Source organism: Mus pahari, chromosome 3, assembly GCF_900095145.1.
Source record: "Mus pahari chromosome 3, PAHARI_EIJ_v1.1, whole genome shotgun sequence".
Classification (NCBI taxonomy): domain Eukaryota; kingdom Metazoa; phylum Chordata; class Mammalia; order Rodentia; family Muridae; genus Mus; species Mus pahari.
The window spans coordinates 79,513,484-79,532,446 of record NC_034592.1 but is presented as its reverse complement, the minus strand read 5'-3'; the positions used below and the strand labels follow the sequence as shown (position 1 = coordinate 79,532,446).

Below are 18,963 nucleotides of genomic sequence, written 5' to 3'. Positions count from 1 at the left end.
CACACACAGTCCAGCATCACACACACAGAGACACACACAGTCCAGCATCACACACACAGAGACACACACACAGTCCAGCATCACACACACAGAGAGACACAGACATGTAGACACACACACACAGAGTCCAGCATTTCTCTCTCTCACACACACATACACACACACACACACACACACACACACACACACTCATGCACTAGCGCTCACATTGCTCTCTTTGTTGTAAGCATCCCTAGGTATGCCGCGTTCTCTCTTGCTTCTGTCCTTTGCACATGTTCCTCTCAGGTACCCACATCTGACTAACTCAGACTTGACAACTTTTGTGTCATTTCCTATGTTTATGTATTTATAGCAGATGAATTTCTTTCTGAAAGCATTTGCCGACTCATGTTGTGACCATTTATACCTTAGTGCACTCTAGACCACTGCATAGCTCCAAAGAGAGACTGGAAACATCCACCTCTACAACTTCAGCACCTCTCACACTGTCAAAACACACAGGCAACAGCATATCGTTAACTGTTGATTGGCTGATGCAAGCGGATGTGATAAGTGGGTTCGGCATCTTAGACATTTACGATTGCCTGTATGAAGCCCCTGTTCGCTAATTTGATTGTCATCTGGAGATGACCTGTAGGAAGCTTCAGACTTGTGGGAAAAGATCAAAGGTTCAAGTGACCCGTCCATCAGTCACCCCTTTGACTCTCAGAAGGGGCTTAGATTTGCTTAGTTGCAAAGGCCTGTAATCTCAGGGACCAGTCTGGCCTGTGTGCTGCTCATCAGGTTGTGCTCTGCAAGGGACAGCATCCTCTCTGTCACTGGTGTTATACACAGAGGATCAGCTTTACTGCCCAGACATGCAAATACGTAGAGTAGTGATGAGAAAAATAATTAACAAGAAAGGTAAAAGAGAAGACCGACTAAGCCAGGGGGTGTAGACAGAGCTGACAGCCCCGCTGCTGAGCAGGGGTTACAATCAGCTGTGGGCCCAGCAGCTGTTGCAGTCTGGAGGCAGCCCTGCTGGAAGTGAACAGAAGGCAGTGAGGAGGACGAGGGCTTGCCAGCAGACCAAGGCAAAAATTAGCGCAGCTTTGCACTCCCAAATGTGGAGAGCAATGCCCGTGTCTCAGTTACACAACCCTGATGGCAGAAGTTAAAACAGAAGCTCCTGAGTGTGGTTCTATAGCCAGTGACTCAAGTCAAGTGTGTACAGACTTCCTTTCCTCCTGCTCTCTAAAAGCCAGTCCAGTCGGCCCTTCACCCCTACAGCGCCAGGGCTTCCCTCATTGCCACACTGAGTCCTCAGTAATGTCAGCTTGGCCTCAACCTAGCGGCAACCTCGTACTTCACTGAACTATTTACTCTGATGGCTGCCAAGACACAGAATCTGTTTTTCTTCTGAGCCCCTGGCCATGACTTTTCCCTTTTTCTCTGCTGGACTCTTCTTTTCCTTGCTGACTTCCTGGCTGCTGTGCCGTATCCACCCCCACAGGATCATCTGAAGCAGCCTCCTGCCATAAACTTGACCTGTTGGCCTTCCACGTCTCATCTGTGCTCCATGACTCCTGGGCCCCTCCACTCAGAATGGCTTCACATGTACAGCAGCTTCTGCACCCATCTGCACCCCAGACTTCTTCCACTCACCAAATACTGGTGTGTGTCTTCACTCTTTTATTCTCTATTTCATACCCAGCCTAAAAATAATCTATCTCCTTTACTTCCAGAGAGCTTCCCAGTTGAGCTGTGTCTTTTCGCTTCCGTTCTGCAGGCCTCGTCCAGACCAACTCTGCCTCAGTCTTGACTGGTCTTCTTGCTTCACTTGTGCCCCAGATAATGTGTCCTCCCAGAAACACTGAAAATGTTTTGTTTGTCTTTAAACACATGTGGCCATGTCATTCACTCTAGGATATGTGGGAAGCAGAGACCATGAGAACACCTTCTGTGCTCTCCCGGCACACATGAAGATGAAGATCTAGGTTCTGTATCGTACAAGGCCAGAAAGACCTGAGACCTAGCCACCTCTCCAGCCTTGGGCCCCACTCTCCTTCTTAGGTGACAGGCTGTTTCTGCCTTTGGACATCCCTCTACAGGCGCATTCATAGCTCAGTCTGCCTCTCCTTTTAGGTCTGTTCACAGGACAGCTCTGTTTACATGTCTAAAGGCCACCTCTTCCTGCACTGTGTTCTTCCTCTGCTTTATTCTTCATAGAGATCACTCCTAGTACTATATTATAGCATTTACATTGTATTTCCTGTCCCTGTGAGAATTCAATCAAGTAACCTCAGAACCAAAAACAGTGTTGGTACATGGTGTATATACTCAGGGAATACTGAGTAAGTGAAAATAGTGTGTGTGCACATACATTATTTTTACCTGCAATGTGACTTGTGTCAGCATACACGAAGGCCACCATCATTTTAGTGGTCTAGAGCAGGGACATTGTGCTTACTTGAAGGTTACAAGAGAATTCGTTGATTCTCCCTGTTACAACTAAAAAGCTTGGACAAGCTAAGTCCTCTTTAGAAGCATGGTGTCGCTGAACAAGAGTTGCCTGGCCACATCACAGTGAATATTAGTGCTCAGAGTTCCTGTGTATTTGAAAACATTTTTATGAGTTTCTTTTGTAAACATACAATTGAGAACATTGTATCTGATGACTAACTTGCTAGCTTAAAACCTAGGGTCTGTGCACAAGAGAAATAAAAGTTGCCTCCTTGGTTAAATCAGCTGTATGGGTATTCTATCGTGTATTAATCCAGTGCGTTTAGATTCTCCAGGGGTTTTTTAATTGTTGTTGTTGTTTTGTTCTGTTTTTTTTTTCCTGTCAATACTGTGACAACTGAGTGTGATCATATGTATATCTTTGCATCTATGAGTATTTGTAAGATGAATTCTTAGAAATGGAGATAACTGGTTTAAAGTATTTATTATCCTTAATTTTCCTAAGTATTGGCAAATTATTGTGCTAAAGGATTGTGTCAGAATTTGAAAATACTCAGCAGTATTTGGGATGTGTAAATCCTTTGTTCATAATCTGACATCAGCAAAAGACCTTGCGCTGCCCTTGGTTAAGCAGCACAGTGGCCATCAGTAGGAGTGGCAAGCTTTAAAGAGCAACCTTCAGTTTCATTTTCGTGGCTTCCTAGAAGTTAAACCTTTATCATTACTGTGTGTTTCCTACTGGTCGGGATTGCAGTAAAGGAAAGCAGTCGTGTTGATCTCATCCCCTGAGCAGCGGGTTGACTACATCCATTGCCTCTCTTTAGGGCAGGGATTTCCAGCACAAACCAGCAAAGTCATCCCCAAACATTGGGCTTCCTGTCGCCTGAGTCACAGCACGGCCTTGTACTGATTGTAGTGTCTTCTCTAGTTAAGTAATCCAGTTATCTCACTAGGAATTTTAAAGCTCCCACCTGGTATTCTATCTGAACTTAGTGAGTGCTTTTACTATTTTCTATTGCTGCTGTAAAAATAAATAAATAAATAAATAAATAAATAAATAAATAAATAAATGCCACAAACTTAGTGGTTTAAAACAACCCAAATGTATTGCTCTTCAGATAAGGAGACACAAATCCATCCCGAAACACACCAAGCATAGTGCAGAGAAGTGCTGCGTACCTTCCTTCCTGGAGGCCGTGGGCAAAGGGCACCTTTTCTAATGATTTCCCAAGGACTTGCAGTATTTATTCCCTGGCTCTTGGGCCACTTTCATTGCATCTTCAGAATCAGCAATAGTTCATCCCACTGACTTCATTTTCTCTCCCTGTCTGCCTGGTCCCCAACTCTGTGTGTGTGTATGTGTGTGTGTGTGTGTGTGGTGTGTGTTTTCCCTGGTCCGTATAATTACTCTGTATACACCTGATAGCCAAGCTGTGTTCTCTTCTTAATTAAGACGGCCTGATTAGCAACCATTCATCAGGTTGACATCTGAATTCTCGTTTGCCATAGAGCGTAATTTATTCCCAAGGTTAGGGATCAGAGCATGGTAACCTTGGTTGGGCCATTATTCTGCCTGCTGCTGTGCTCTGTACTTATTTACTGCTTGAATTAAAGTCACATCTGGGTACATATAAAACAACTATCTTTAATATAAACAGCAATTAGGAGGGAGAAGCAGGAAAATCAGAGGTTTATATTCAACCTTAGCTACATAGGAGTTTGAAGCCAGCCTGTCACAAAGAGGGATAAAAATAACAGCAGAAGCAGCTACATTGTTTCCATCCATGTTTACAAGAGCTTCTTGACAAATACAGAAATTATCCATGATTCTTGTCATCTCCTCCAACATCTTATTTTTGTTGTAAATGTTGTAGATGTTACAAATAGTCTAACTGAAAGTGTGTTGTCTATATATGTTCCCTGTGGCATAAATTCTAAAATACAGTTTAAGACTTATCTATTTGCTGTTTATGTTGGAAATATTGTCTTACCTGTCAATCAGGAAGACATTATTTGATATGAATGTTCTTACAAATTGGCTACAACATTATGAACATTCAAATCTAGATAAAAGCTACACTTTATATGTCTGAATTATGCAGGAATAGGCAGTTTTGCAACCATGGTTTCTAGAAACTGTAATAACGAGAAAATAAAATCTAGTTGAGGATAAACTTCAAATAATAGTGACCATGAAGTTCATGTGATGGGCAGGATTCAGTACTTGTGTTTAAGTTAGTTTTTAATTTGATGCTTGATAATTCTTGAAACTGAGACTGGGTTTAACTTTCTTATTAAAATATTATACAACTTTTCTAGCAGCAAAAATTACAGCAAAACAGTTGTCTTAATTAAGTGTATGCTCAAAGGCTAGAAAGATGGCTCCATCCATAAAACGCATGCCAAGTGTGATCCCCAGCACCCATGTAAAAGCCAGGCATGGTAGCACACACTTGTAATCCGTGTCCGGAGGGTAGAGACAGGAGAAGCCCTGGAGCCGCTAGCCAGCCTAGCCTCATGGGTAAGAGACTGTCCCACACAACAGAGGAGATGGCTGTTCTTAGAAATAGCACCATACTGACCTCCACCTTCCAATATGCACATGCATACAAGTGCACATGCAGAAGCACTCAGACATACACATAACACACACACACACACACACACACACACACACACACACATGTTTTCACAGTTATAGCCAGGAGTCTATGAAGACACTCTGATAAGGGAAATCTGGACTGATAATTTTGAACTTGGAGTTCGCCAAACCTGAAAGAAGATGGAAGTCCATGATGGCATAGCCTAGAGGAAGAGTTGGGTGGACAGTATTGATAACAACCACGCTGCCTGCCTCAGCCTATCCCCTTAAAACTCATGCTGATTACTGTTGTATTGTGCATGGCTAGAATCATAGGCGCAAAGGTTCCTTGGCCAGTTCTTTGGCAATAGTAATAAATTGCAATTAAATTTCAGATAAGATTTGAAGAGAAAGCTGTGGTCCAGAAAAGACACTAGCTGAGCATTTTTTGAGGTCTTCATCTTGTTACCACATCTGTGACAAGCACTATCTTTATGAATACCTAAGAGAAAGCTGTTAGGCTGTTCTTCTGCCAGAGATTTTGCATTACAGTTTGTTTAAAATTGAATAAAACAAATTTGTTTCCCAGTACTCTCAGGTTTAATGTTTACAAAGATAACATACTTTTAGGTAGACATTTTCTTTATAAATTTAGGTAATATGTACTTATTGTTGAAAAGACTGGAAATATAAATAAACAAATGACCTAGAACCCCACTAACTAGAACCATGCTTTTAAAATATTGTATATAGCCTATCAAATTTAGAGTGAGGCAGGAGAAATATTTTTAAGTATAAAAGGCCAATATAGAAGCCTACAAAGAGATTTAAACATATTCACAGCTATTCTCTTTTTTGTTGTTATTGTTTTCTTCTTTCTTTTTTTGGTTTTCAAGACAGGGTTTTTCTGTATAGCCCTGGATGTCCTAGAACTCACTCTGTAGACCAGACTGGCCTCAAACTCAGAAATCTGCCGCTTCTGCCACCCAAGTGCTGGGATTAAAGGCGTGGGCCACCACTGCCCTGCTTATTCTCATGTCTTTAAAGACTTGTGGAAACTCGCAATGTTGGTAAGATTTAAGTTGATTCAACTATTTTGGAGAAAATTAACCAAAAACATAAAGTGTATGTCCTGTGACTTAGACATGCTCTTCAAAGGGAAGAACAACTGTACAGAGAACATCACACTATTTTTTTAAGTAAAATAATGAATAACACAAATTTTAGTAATAAAGTAGGGCTTTTTAACCATAAGCTAAGTGTAGTTACTTAAAATATAAACCACCAAAATTGAGGTTGAACTGGAGATACAACTCTGTTGGTAGAAAGCTTGTATCCATCCCAACACTGGGTAAACTGGATATGATGACCCACCTGTGTCATCCGTGCAGTTTGGAAGTATATCAGAATATCAAGGTGATGCTCAACTTCACAGAGACCAGCCTGGGTTACATGAGACCTTGTATCAAAACTAAGTCAAGAGTTTGGAGAGATGGCTTCATAAGTAAAGTGCTTTCTGTGCAGTCACAGAGACCCACAGAAGAGCCCAGGTGCAACAGCAGGGGAGTACCCAGCACTGGGGCAGCATGAACAGGAACCCTGTGCCAGCCCATCTAGGCAAGTGAGCCAAAGGGAGGGTCAGTGAGAGACTCAAAAAGTCAGCTGGAGAGCAGTGGACAGGGATACCTGACGTGGAGCTTCTGGCCTTGGTACAAGTGTGATCGATCACACACATACAGAGGGAAGGGAGGGAGAAAAAGAGAGAGATGAAAGAGAGATGAGAGCAATAGCTTAGTCAGAAAAATGTTTGCTTTGCAAATATGAGGACCTAAATTCGGTCCCCAGCACCCACATAAAAAGCCAAGTGTAGTAGCACATCGAATGCTGTAATCCCAGCACTGTCGAAATTCCTGAGGCAGAAATAGTAGGATCCCTGGAACTCAATGACTACCCAGACTTGCCTAATTTGTAAATTTCAAATTCAGTAAGAGACCTTGTCTCAGAAACTAAGGTGGCTATTCCATGAAGAATGAACCTGAAGGTGCCCTCTGGTCTTCACATGCACATGAACACAAATGCACATAGCTGCATAGACACAGAATAAGTAAGATTAATGATCCATCTATATTTACTGGGAGAGGCATCCAGTGAAGTAGGCAGGGTAGTGGGGTAGGGTAATACACTAGTTATTATTCCCATTTTTTAAAATGATGACATTGATTGGTTGGTTGACTGTGTTGGAGAGTATCTTGCATGGATTATGCACATGCTACAGTGTTCGTGTGGAGATTAGAGGAAAACTTTCCAGAGCAGATTTTCTCATCCTACCATGTAGGTGGCCAGTGGTGGAACCCAGTTCATCCGTGTTAGCAAGTGTCTACCTACTGAGTGAGTCATGTCATGAAGCTCATGTTCTTGTTCTTTTTTTTTTTTTTTAAGATTTATTTATTTATTATATGTGAGTACACTATAACTGTCTTCAGATGCTCCAGAAGAGGGCATCAGATCTAGTTACAGATGGTTGTGAGCTACCATGTGGTTGCTGGGATTTGAACTCAGGACCTTTGGAAAAGCAGTCAGTGCTCTTATCATGTTCTTATTCTTGTAAAGATATCCACATAGCAGTGGGGCGGGTAGAAGTTATCATGACATATCTAACAGTAAATAACTTTGAAAGTGAGATTTCAAGTCATCTTGATTCTTTTCTCCATCCTGTCTATATTGTTGATATTTGAAATACAATACTTAGTTATAATCTGGGGGGAAAGCTTGAACTTTGTTAGCGTTAAAAACCCATGCAGCTAGAGATGGCTCAGCAGCTAAAAGCACTACATGGTCCTGCAGAGGACTTAGGTTCTATTCCCAGCACCCACATGGCAGCCCACAACCATTCATAACTCCAGGTCCAGGGAGTCCCATGCCCTCCTCTGGCCTCCTTGGGTACCAGGCATACGTGTGATACAAGATATACATGCAGGCAAAATAACCCATGTACCTAATTAAGAGCTGTACAACAGAGAGCTTTGCATGATACAGTGAACTACTACTTAGAAATAGCCACTGCTTAATTGGAGCAAATGGACAGTTTAACAAAAAGTAGGGGTGTGTGTGTGTCTGTCTGTGTGAAAGTCAAAGGTCATCCTCCAGTGTTGTTCCTCGGTTGCCACCACCTTTTGTTTTTCTAGACAGGGTTTCTTCCAAGGCCTGCTGTTTTCTGCTTGCAAAGCCCCAGGGATCTACTTGTTTCTACCTTGCAAGTACACACCACCACTCCCAGCTTTCTTTATATGGCTTGGAACTTGAATTCAGGACTGAATGCTTGCATAGCAAACACTTTACTGATGGCTCCGTCTCTTCAGTGCCCGGGAAACTTTTAACTACAACCCTGTAAGTCACCCTTGCTCCAAGCAAGTAAAGATTGTATGGGCAGGTTGAAAATATGGCCGTCTCGTTGGTTGGAATAGTGTTTTTTTATTTTTGTTTTTTGTTTGTTTATTTGTTTTTGTTCAGGGATGAAAGTCAGGCTGGTAAAAATGTGACAGAGGTAGGGTTAAAAATTTAGAAGAACCTAGAAGTTATCTAATTAGGTCTTTTCAGCTGATAGGGAAGTAGCTCAGGCAAGGAATATAAGTTAATTCAATTAGTCATCAGATGTATTGTCAGGGACATACTTATTCTGACCTATAGAGACTTAGCCACTGTACCTCCAGGAGAGCATGGAGCAGATGTGGCATCAAGACACAGTCAGGAGTGTGTTGACTGTAATGCTTGATACAGGAGTGTGTATGCACATAATGCTTGATGGTACAGGAATGTGTATCTATATAATACTTGACTATACAGGAGTGTATACCCATATAATGCTTGATACAGGAGTGTGTATGCATGTGATGCTTGATGATGCAGGGGCGTGTATCCATGTAATACTCGATGATACAGGAGAGTGTATGTAATGCTTGACTATACAGGAATGTGTATGCATATAGTGCTTGACTCTTCAGAGGGTCTGTACAGTCTCTGATGGGAGATCAAGAGGAGGATAGTTGGCTTCACAAAAGAAATGTCATTTATTTGGTTCAGTCATTTAGCCCCTGTCAAAAGCATAAGTGTGTGCCAGCACTATGTGCAATGGCACAAAAGACTTGTCTTAGTTGAGATTTCTATTGCTGTGATATAATACTGACCGAAAGCAACTTGGGAAGGAAAGGGTTTGTTTCGTCTTACACTTTGGGATAACAATCCATGACTGAGAGAAGTCAGGGCAGGAACTTAAGCAGGCTAGGAGCTCAGGCAGAAGGCATGGAGAAGCACTCCTCACTGGCTTACTCCTCATAGACCCAGCCTACTTGTAATAGCATCTAGTACCACCTGTCTACAATCTTGCCTACATCCCCATCGGGCATTTTCTCTATTATGGTTTACTCCTCTCTGATGATGTTCTTCTCTTGATCAAGTTGAAAAACAAAAACAAAGAAAAAAAAGAAAAGAAAAAAGAAAAAAACCAAATAGGCAGCCCAGGGCTCTTAAAGGAGCCACAAGGATGATCTCACAAAGGCACTTTAAAAATTAGGCTAAGTTGGACCAGTGAAATGACTGAATTCCCAGGGCTCTTAAAGGAGCCACAAGGATGCCCCCGCAGAGCCTCTTTAAAATTTAGGCTAAGTTGGGCCAGTGAAATGACTGAATGGCCTGACACTTGAGTTCATTCTCCAGGACCCACACAGTGGGAAGAAAGAACCTCTGACCTCCACCTATAGGGCACATGTGTGCACCCCTACACACTCAATTCATTAATTAAAATGTAGTAAAGTTATCAAAACACTTGGGATAACACAAACTCTTTCTGAATTATAAACATGTCATTGGCATGTCAGACAAACTTCAGGTGCTATAGGTATGGTTTGTCCCAGGGCGTAAACAAGGGTAGGGTTTTCTGCTTCTTCAGCCCCATCCTTAGGCTTCCCCAAAAGATGCTCTGGTAAGAGTCTCTGTGGTACCACCTGACCTCACTTAGGAGATCCTAGCTCAGCAATAACACTTCACTGTGACTATAGACAAGAATGCACTGGCCAAGGCTCCCACGTGGGCAAGAGGAAGTCAGGGATGTAGTTGTGATAAAGAAGGAAATTCTGGGTACTGACCAGCAAAAACATAGACAGCAAATGGTGCCATTGTTGATATATAGAGAGATAAAATGATAGTGTCTCAATGTTTCGGTGTGTTATACTATCCATGATTGTGTCTTAACTTAAAATTCTGAATTTAAAAAAAAAAACAGTTTCAAGTTCTTAAGGGGAATATATTTTTTAATGAGTCCATCATACATGTCAGTTTTTATACTGCTGAGTGGGTTTCTATGTTGTTTTCATATGTAAAATGAATATCATTGCAAATAGAATATTGATATATATGAATAAGTTGTATATGAGGCTTGAACTAATTAATGTCACTACAGAAATGTATCATATTCTGCTTTAAAGGACCACTGATGATTGACTCAAACTTACCTTCCTAGAACATCACACATGATTCTACATTTAAATTGGTTGTTTTGTTTAAATGTTCACCTTTATCTAACTTGGCAGTGAAGTGGTTTCCATCTGCTGCTGAATGGATTTACTGAATCCACTATCTTAGGTCTCTCATTGGCAATGTGGCTTTGAACAGTGTCTCAATTTGGAACTGGTTCAGCATTTAAGAGCACTGGCTGCTCTTCCAAAGGACTCAGGTTAAATTCCCAGGATTCACATGATGGCCCACAGCCATGTATAAATCCAGTTACAGGATACAACATTCACACAAACATACACATAGATGAACCACCAATACATATAAAATAAAAATAAATCATTAAGAAAAAATCAGTGTCTTGATTAGTTAGAGAAAGCACAAGTGAAATCTATAAAAGTCACTTGATAGGAGTAAAGTGTTTACTGCCCTTTTATATAATCGGATACACGTACTCTTATAATGTACTCTAAGGAAAATACAGTTGAATTGTGTAGCACATGCCACCGTCTTTAGTGAAGTGAGTTGCTGCAGAATAGTGAACTGTCAGCTGGAGGCCCAGAGGATGCACCCTTCCAAATGACAGAGTTCAGTCTGCAGTCACATTTCAAATGCCAGCTCACCTTTCCCTGTGTAGAACTGCTCTAAATATAGTTCTTAGTTCTTTTCTTAACTAGAGCAAGTGAAAACAATTCTGCCTTTCCTTTGTGACTCAGGGCCACTGAGCATTTATTGCACTGTCAGGAAATGGAAAATGGTGGCATTCGTCACTGGATGAAAAGTTAAAGTGAACTTTGAGATCTTAGTGTGCAGTATATTCTCTTCTGTTTGTTTGGTTGTCAGTTGGTTTTATTTATTTATTTTTTTTTGAGACAGGGTCTCAATATGTAGCCCAGAGACTTGTGTCAAACTCATAATCCTGCCCTTGAGGGCTGGGGTTAAACTGCCTCTCTCTAGTACCTCTTGGCTTTGCACCTGAGCAACTTTACATGCTAAACATCATGACATCTTATCACTTCTTTACCCGTTTTACAGAGAGAACATAGGAGTCTATAAAGTCCAAGTGATAAGTGGGTGGAGCAGGCCTCGAAAGACTCCTCAGCATGTATGGATAGAGTGGGTAGTGTTGTATTTACAAGGTTGTCAAGTAGACACTCGAGTAATATTTTAAGGAGAGGGACTCAGAAGGAAAGGAATCCATGCTGGCATTTGCCAAGGTAATTACTGTAACATTTTAGAATTTAAGACCTGGAAATTACCACACTAAAGATATGTGGCAGGTCATAACTCTTCCCTTGCTAAACCTTTATCTGGCAAAGCTCCATGCCATTTGCTGTCACCTCAAAAAGAGAAAGCCATCAGTCAGTAGCTACCCTTCCCGTCAGCTAATAACTTTATCCTGAAGTCTCTGTTAGCGGCTCCATCTTTGCTAAACCAAAGGCTTCAAGGAGACACAATACGCTTCTCTTACAGTGGGATGTGAGGAAGGTCCTGCAGCCTTGGCTATGTGAGCATTCTTAATCTACAAGTAAGATGATTCTCTAGCTCCAAAATGTTGCCTTCATCTGTCTTATTCTTCCTGCAAGCCCTTCGAACACCAGGTAAACAGTGGGCTTGGGTGTTGGAGACAGAAGGAGCCTGTTCTCTCACGTCCTGTCCTCTGGGTTCTTGGGTTTCTGGAAACTCCATTGAATTTCTGCTGCTTGAGGTCTGGACAAGATGCAAGGAATCAGATATTCTTTGTTTTCTATGTGAAGCTTTTTATACTTGGGCCACTAGCTGTAGCTTTTACATTTTCTACTCTGTTTTGTTGCATTAGACAGCCAGTGTCTCTATTGCTTCATTGATGAAGTTAAGTGTCTAATATCTACTTAGCTATAAATGTTGTGGTGACTATCCTTGTTTGTAGGTTTGTCTCCCTGTTTAAGAAGGCTGTAGTGTCCTAGAGTTTGCTTCACTAAGTGAAGTATCATGTACTAGTGATGAACACTTTATTAACAAATGTTGTAAATAATCCTGCAGATATGAGAGTAAATCTCTAAGTTTGCTGCCAGTATGTGTGGCTCATCTTCTATATTGCAGATGATCAGCATAGTCACATGATCTGTTGATCAGAGAACATGCACATGTAATAAGTGGATAGCTGATCTTACATCATCTTCATGATTTTTTTCCAAATGGCCTTACAAAATGTATTTTTAATCTTTTCTTTTTTTATCATTTCCAAGTCTATTCAAATATGAAACATGCTGTCAAAAATAGGCAATCTGGTATATTTTGCTATTTTAAGTATGGAAAGTATATAAGAAATTTATTTCATTGTCTGTTACAGACAACTTCTGTTCCTGAGTTCCCTAGAGGAGCTGGAAAACGCTAGGACTCTGTACCTGCTGAGCTCTTGCTCACTGAGCAGCCCCCAGCCCTCCCTATATGCAGTCCAGTTTGAATTGCCCCTGCAGACTTACTGAGCAGCCAACACGAGCTAGAATGGCAATGGACCAGCAATTGAAATCAGTAAATGAAGCTTTGCTCCTCCGAGGAGACACTAGTGAAGCGGGGTTTAATTGACTCGTATATTGCTTTCTTGTAGGTGGACTCACCAATGAACTTGAAGCATCCCCATGACTTAGTCATATTAATGAGACAAGAAACAACAGTTAACTACCTCAAAGAACTGGAGGTGAGGCCACTGGATGTATGCTGTGCAGCCGAAGCGTCCACCTCCCGGGAGGAGCTGGTTGTCTTGCTTTGAGACAGGGCCTTTCAAATTATTTGGTCAAAGTGGAATATGTGTGTATTTGTTTTCTTAATTAAATTTGTTCCTAGAGTTTACACATGTATGTAATAATACTGACTATTCTCACGTCCACCTCCCTACTACCCCATCTACACCATCCTCTCCACCAAAGAATCTGAGTAATGGAGAAGTGCCCTGGAGTAGGTAGCAACCTAATGCGCTCCTCACTTAACCCTACAATAGGTTCTGTGGCGTCCTGTCCTCGTCCCCAGACCTCCCACCTGTTAGGAGGAGAATGTGTCTCAGGTATGGTCTGAGAAGAGCATGTGTAAAATATGGAAAGGAAGAAAGGAGTAGGACTGGGTCACTCAGAGGCGGAGAGGCAGGTGGATTTCTGTGACTTTGAGGCTCCCCTGGTCTGTATAAATAGTTCCAGGACTATACAGACCTTGTGTCAAAAAAAAAAAAAAAAAAATCAGGAGAAAGGAGCTGGGCAAGTAGCTCACGCCACCGTCCCAGCCTGTGGGGTCCAGACCAGGCCAGCATAGTGAGGCGCTAGCTATAGAAAAGAGGTTTTCATAAAACCTAAAAATTCTAATTTTCATTCGTTCTAAAGGAGTGAAAACCAGGGCCTCAGTATCATCCTTTCTCATGGTTAAGTCAAAAAGTCTTAACCAGTTTGCTCCATGAAAACTTGAAACTTACATGTGGAAAAAGTAAAATACAACTTTTGTTTAATGAACAAACCAAGCAGCATTTTTAGACACTGATTTTGTCATATCTATGAGCTGGGTTTGCTCAATAACATGTAATGATTGGGAAAAAAAACTAGACTTTCCCCCCATAAACTGTCTACTTAAAGTTATAGTGTAAATACTATCTAAAATTTGAAGGAAACTGAATTACAGAAAGATGCCAGAATCTTATTAGGAATGAGCAGGAGTAATGAGTGTAGACTAAAGAGCCTTCAACCAGGAAGGATCCTAAGGACCATCTCCACTTACAAGGAGGAAATGGACCTGAAGACGAGGCCTGCCCGGGCTCTTGGGGCAGACATGGCAGAACCGGAGGCAAAAGGCTTGTTCTTTGGTTTTGATTTGAGGAGGTTTTGTTCTTTTCTCTTTTACTTGGGCTTCTATTAAAAAACAATATGACCAAACTTGGGGAACATGGGTTTACTTGGCGTATATATCCCCATCACATTCCATCAGGAAGAGAAGTCTGAGCAGGAACCCAGGGGCAGGAACTGAAGCAGAGACGTTGGCAGGAACACTGCTTACTGGCTCATGGTCAGCTGTCTTTTTTATAACTCTCAGAACTGCCTTGGCCAGGGCTGGCACCCTTCACGGTGGGCTAAGCCCTCCAACCTCAAGTCCTTTAATCAAGAAAGTTCCCTTACAGACTTGCCTATGGGCTAGTCTGATGGTGACATTTTCTCAGGTGACTCAGCTTGTGTCAAGTTGCCAAAAGAAAAAACAAAAATGAAAAACCCCAGAAAGCAAAAGCAAACAAACCAACAACAACAAAACCCTCACTAGTATAATTTTGTGAGCACTGAACCCAGAGCATGCTGGGCAAGCACTGTCCCACTGAGCTGGCTACTACTTCTTTTGGGATTTATTTATTTTATATATCTGAGTACACTATAGCTGTCTTTAGACCCACCAGAAGAGGGCATCAGACCCCATTACAGATGGTTGTGAGCCACCATGTGGTTGCTGACAATTGAACTCAGGACCTCTAGAAGAACAGTTGGTGCTCTTAACCACTGAGCCAACTCTCCAGCCCTTGCTGTTACTTTTTTAGTGACATAAATAAAAGCATTCAGTTTAATGATACGTGATTAGCTCATCCAATAATTGAAATACAAAGAAAAAGCACTGGATCTACCAATTTTGGAGTGAGTTTAATATGAAGATTTATGCTCGCTTCATATAGACAGGAGAGCTAGGTGAGATACAAATACAAATAGAAAAACAAATGGCGAAGCCTAAAAGCATGGCAGGAAGCCTACAGAAGCAGAAAGAGATAGCAGCACTAATGGGGAGCATAGCCATGGCCACTCAGCTCTGCGGCGCTAAGACACTGGCCATACTCTGGGTAAGATGAGGGGCAGGGGCAGGTTCACAGCTCCAGTGTGGGTACAACCAAGTTTTGCTCAGTTCAGAAGCCGCACCCTCATTTCAGCAGCATGTCAGGTACATGGAGTAGGAATTCCACTATGCTAAGTAAGATGTGGTGCTGACTGAAGCTGGGTAGACCCTGGAAGCCACGTCAGGACAGGAGTCTGCTGGGGAGAACTCAGAGATGGAGAGTGTAAAGCAATACTGGAGAGTTTGGCCTGAGTAATTACAGAATGAAGATGTTCTCTGGCATACAAGCAGCAAGTTTTCTAACCCCAGACCGTCACTTGAGTGAAAACATGAAGGATGTACTATGAAGAAGAAATAAATTGAATAGAAGTATATAGCATATAGAATGGGGATATTAGAGCCTTGGAAAAGATGCTAAATTTATTCATTTATGGTGTCCTAACAGATTAAACTGTGTGAATTTTTGACAATATGTAGTTGGAGTAGAGCATAGTTAAAGCAGTTTATATTATTTTATTATTTTATAATGTTCAGGAAGAAATGAACAGGAACCCCATTGGATATTTTCAGCACATATATTAAAAATGTGGGAAGAGCTTCATGCTCAAGTAGTCTTGCCAAAAATGTAGTTAAGCCACAACATCAATCATTTTCCTACCACCAGTTTCCTTCTCATTGTCCCTTTACCTGTTTAAAATACTGAGAGAAGCCTGAAGGCTTCATCAGACTGTAAGATATCTGTGTCATGGACAGGTTCTTAACCAGAATCCCCCTGTCAGTACTTAGAGAAACCCAGAGGATGATGCTAAGGAATTAAGGGACCCTTCAATTAAAACGTTCCGGAAGACTAGCAGATTCTCTAGAACAAATAGCCTAATTCTTTAAACAAATTGTAAGGAGAAGCAAGATGGGGAAATAATGCGGTAACTACTAAATAGGAACAGATTTAAACAAACAATTATATTGTGGATTTCATTGTATTCTTTTTTAAGACTTTATTTTTTTAATTTTTATATAATTTTTTAAATCATAGAATGAAATATGTACCTACCCTCCTATTTCCCTCTCCAACTCCTCTCATAGACCCTGACATTTCTCCCTCCAAGCTTCATGTTGGTTTTTAATAACTACTAAGTCATGTTCATACTGCCAATATGTTCATGGGTGTGGGACTGTCCTCTGTAGCATGAACAACCCACTGTGAACCATCTGTCTCCTCAGTAAAGGGTGATTCTCCCTCCCCTAGCTCCTCAGTATGAGGTAGGACTTTGACATCATCTGTGCCCTGTCTGTACTGGGACTCTGGCTGCCTGAGCTTGTATAGGTGACCACAGCTCCTGTGAGGTGATGATTGTGGTCTCATGTTATGTCCAGAAGATGCTATTTCACAGCACCCCCTGTCCTCTCCTCTTCCACTCCCCTGCCTCCTCTTGATTGATGTAGTGTCCCTGATCCCTGCTGTGGTGAGCCTAACACTGGTGTTTCATGTTGGGCTGAGCTCTGAGTCTCCCATTCTCAGCTTCTTAGACCTGTCTCCACTGAGTGCTGCCCACTGCAGGAAGCAGCTTCTCTCAGCAAGGCCGAGAGCAGCCCAGGCCTGTCTGTTGGGTGCTAGGCTGCCCTGGCTAGCTGGATTCTGATACAAGCAAGGATGTTAAACTGGATTTCAGAAAGAGGGAAGAAAGAAATAGTTGCTACTTGAACATGAACTAGGTATTTAATATTAAGAGGTTGTTATTTTAAATATGTGACAATGGCTTCTAATTTATTTTCTTTCAAAAACAAAAATATTTACTGATAAAAAATTAAAATGGGGGGGGGTGAGGTGGGGTGGGTAAGAGATGGCTCAGCAGTTAGGAGTACTTGCTGCTCTTCCAGAGGACCAGGATACAATTCCTGGCAACCACATGGTGGCACACACATACACACACACACACATACACACACACACACACACACACACAAAATAAATGAATATTAAAAGTTAAAAAAAAATCTCATGAAGGAAAGGTGGAAACTCAAGGTGGAACACCCAAGTAATACGAATGAGTCTGTCTGAAGTCTTGACTGACTGGTTGGCTCGATGGCCTGGTGGGTAAAAGTGCCTGCCACACAAGCTTAACACTAGAATTGGATCCCTAGGAGCCACTGTGGAACCAACTCCAAAAGTTATCCTTTGACCTTCATGTACATGCCAGTGGAGGCACTTATATATACATAATAATAAGTAAAATTAAAATTTTTTTAGGTAAAAAAGTTCTGAGAAATTACATGTCTGTTCACATTCCATTGCCCAGAGATGGTCCCGTGGCTAAGCTTGTTATACACATGAGAAAGAGAGTGGGGTTGGGAGAGACCGTTTGAAACAGATGGTAGGATATAGGATATGCTCTTTTTAATAAGAAAATCATTTTTAGATACTTATTTTTAATTTTATTTTTTAGCTGTGTATGTACATGTATGTCATTGTAGGGATGTGTGCATATGAGTGCACCCCCCTCTCCCAGAAGAGGACATCAGATCCCCAGGAGCTGGAGTTTCAGGGGTTTGTGAGCTCATGCTAGGCATGCTAGGGTCTGAACTCAGCTCCTCTGGGAGATCAGCAAGTGCTCTTAACTACTGAGCCATCTCTCCAGGCCCTAAGGTTTTGTTGTGTCTCTGTCATGTCTGGAGAACGGTTTCACAGTCTCTCTACTGCCCCAGGCTCTTAGGCTCTTTCCACCTCCTCTTCTGAGGTGAGAGCCTTGGAGTGGGATACTGATGTCTCCAGAGGGCTGAGCACTCTCTCCACAGCTTCTGGGTCTCTGCACCTTGACCATGGTGACTGCAGCTCACCATCCACAGCAGAAAGAAGCGTCTCTGATGAAGGTCGAGATGCTGAGCTATGGCTACAGTGATGAGTGTTTATAGTACATTTAAAGCTAAACTCTGGTACTGAGTTTTCCTCTAGGACCTTTGACCTACCCACATACAAGTTTTTGTCCCAGTTATTGGGTCATTAAAAAAGATTTGTGTATGTGTGCCAGGTATGTGCATGTGAGTCTCGGTGTTCGTGGGGACCAAAGGAGGGCATCAAATCCCTTACAGTTAGAATTACAGGCTGTTGTGAGCCACCCAATATGAATGCTCGGTTTTGTTTTGTTTTTATAGTAAAGAAAAAAATTTAGAGAAGCAACTTAAACATTGAAAAAATAATTGATATGTTTTTATATACATATTCGTGTGGAAATGTACAGCTATAATGGCTGATACATGCAATATTAAGATAAAGTATTAAGTTTAGCAAGGTTTAGAGTACTACATCAGTATAAAACCATTTATGCAGAGAATTGAGGGGTTTTTTTGGATTGATACATAATCAAAATAATAATTTAAGAGAATAACAGAACAAATGAATCCTTCATATGGGTACCATTTGGAGAAGGAGGTGTAAGTAAAGGCATTCCAGAATCTTCGTCTTTATATGACAGGGTCAGCGCTCATTAAGTTCGCCTTTGGTTTCAGTGCCATCTAGCTAAAATATTTTTTAATCCATTTTTTTCTTTTAACTTATTTGTGTGTGCATGCGTGTGTGTGTGTGTGTGTGTGTGTGTGTGTGTGTG

At 41.6% G+C, this 18,963-nt stretch overlaps 1 protein-coding gene across 4 annotated transcripts in view; it reads left to right on the top strand.

The window, feature by feature from the left end:
- Positions 1-18,963, top strand: part of Ttc17 (tetratricopeptide repeat domain 17) — a 110,733-nt gene that overhangs the window by 8,056 nt on the left and 83,714 nt on the right. For all 4 annotated transcript variants that reach the window (XM_021193294.2, XM_021193293.1, XM_029535983.1 and 1 more), the window contains exon 2: positions 13,122-13,211. In XM_021193294.2, coding sequence (XP_021048953.1) covers positions 13,122-13,211 — 90 coding nt within the window. The remainder of the gene's footprint in view (positions 1-13,121; positions 13,212-18,963) is intronic.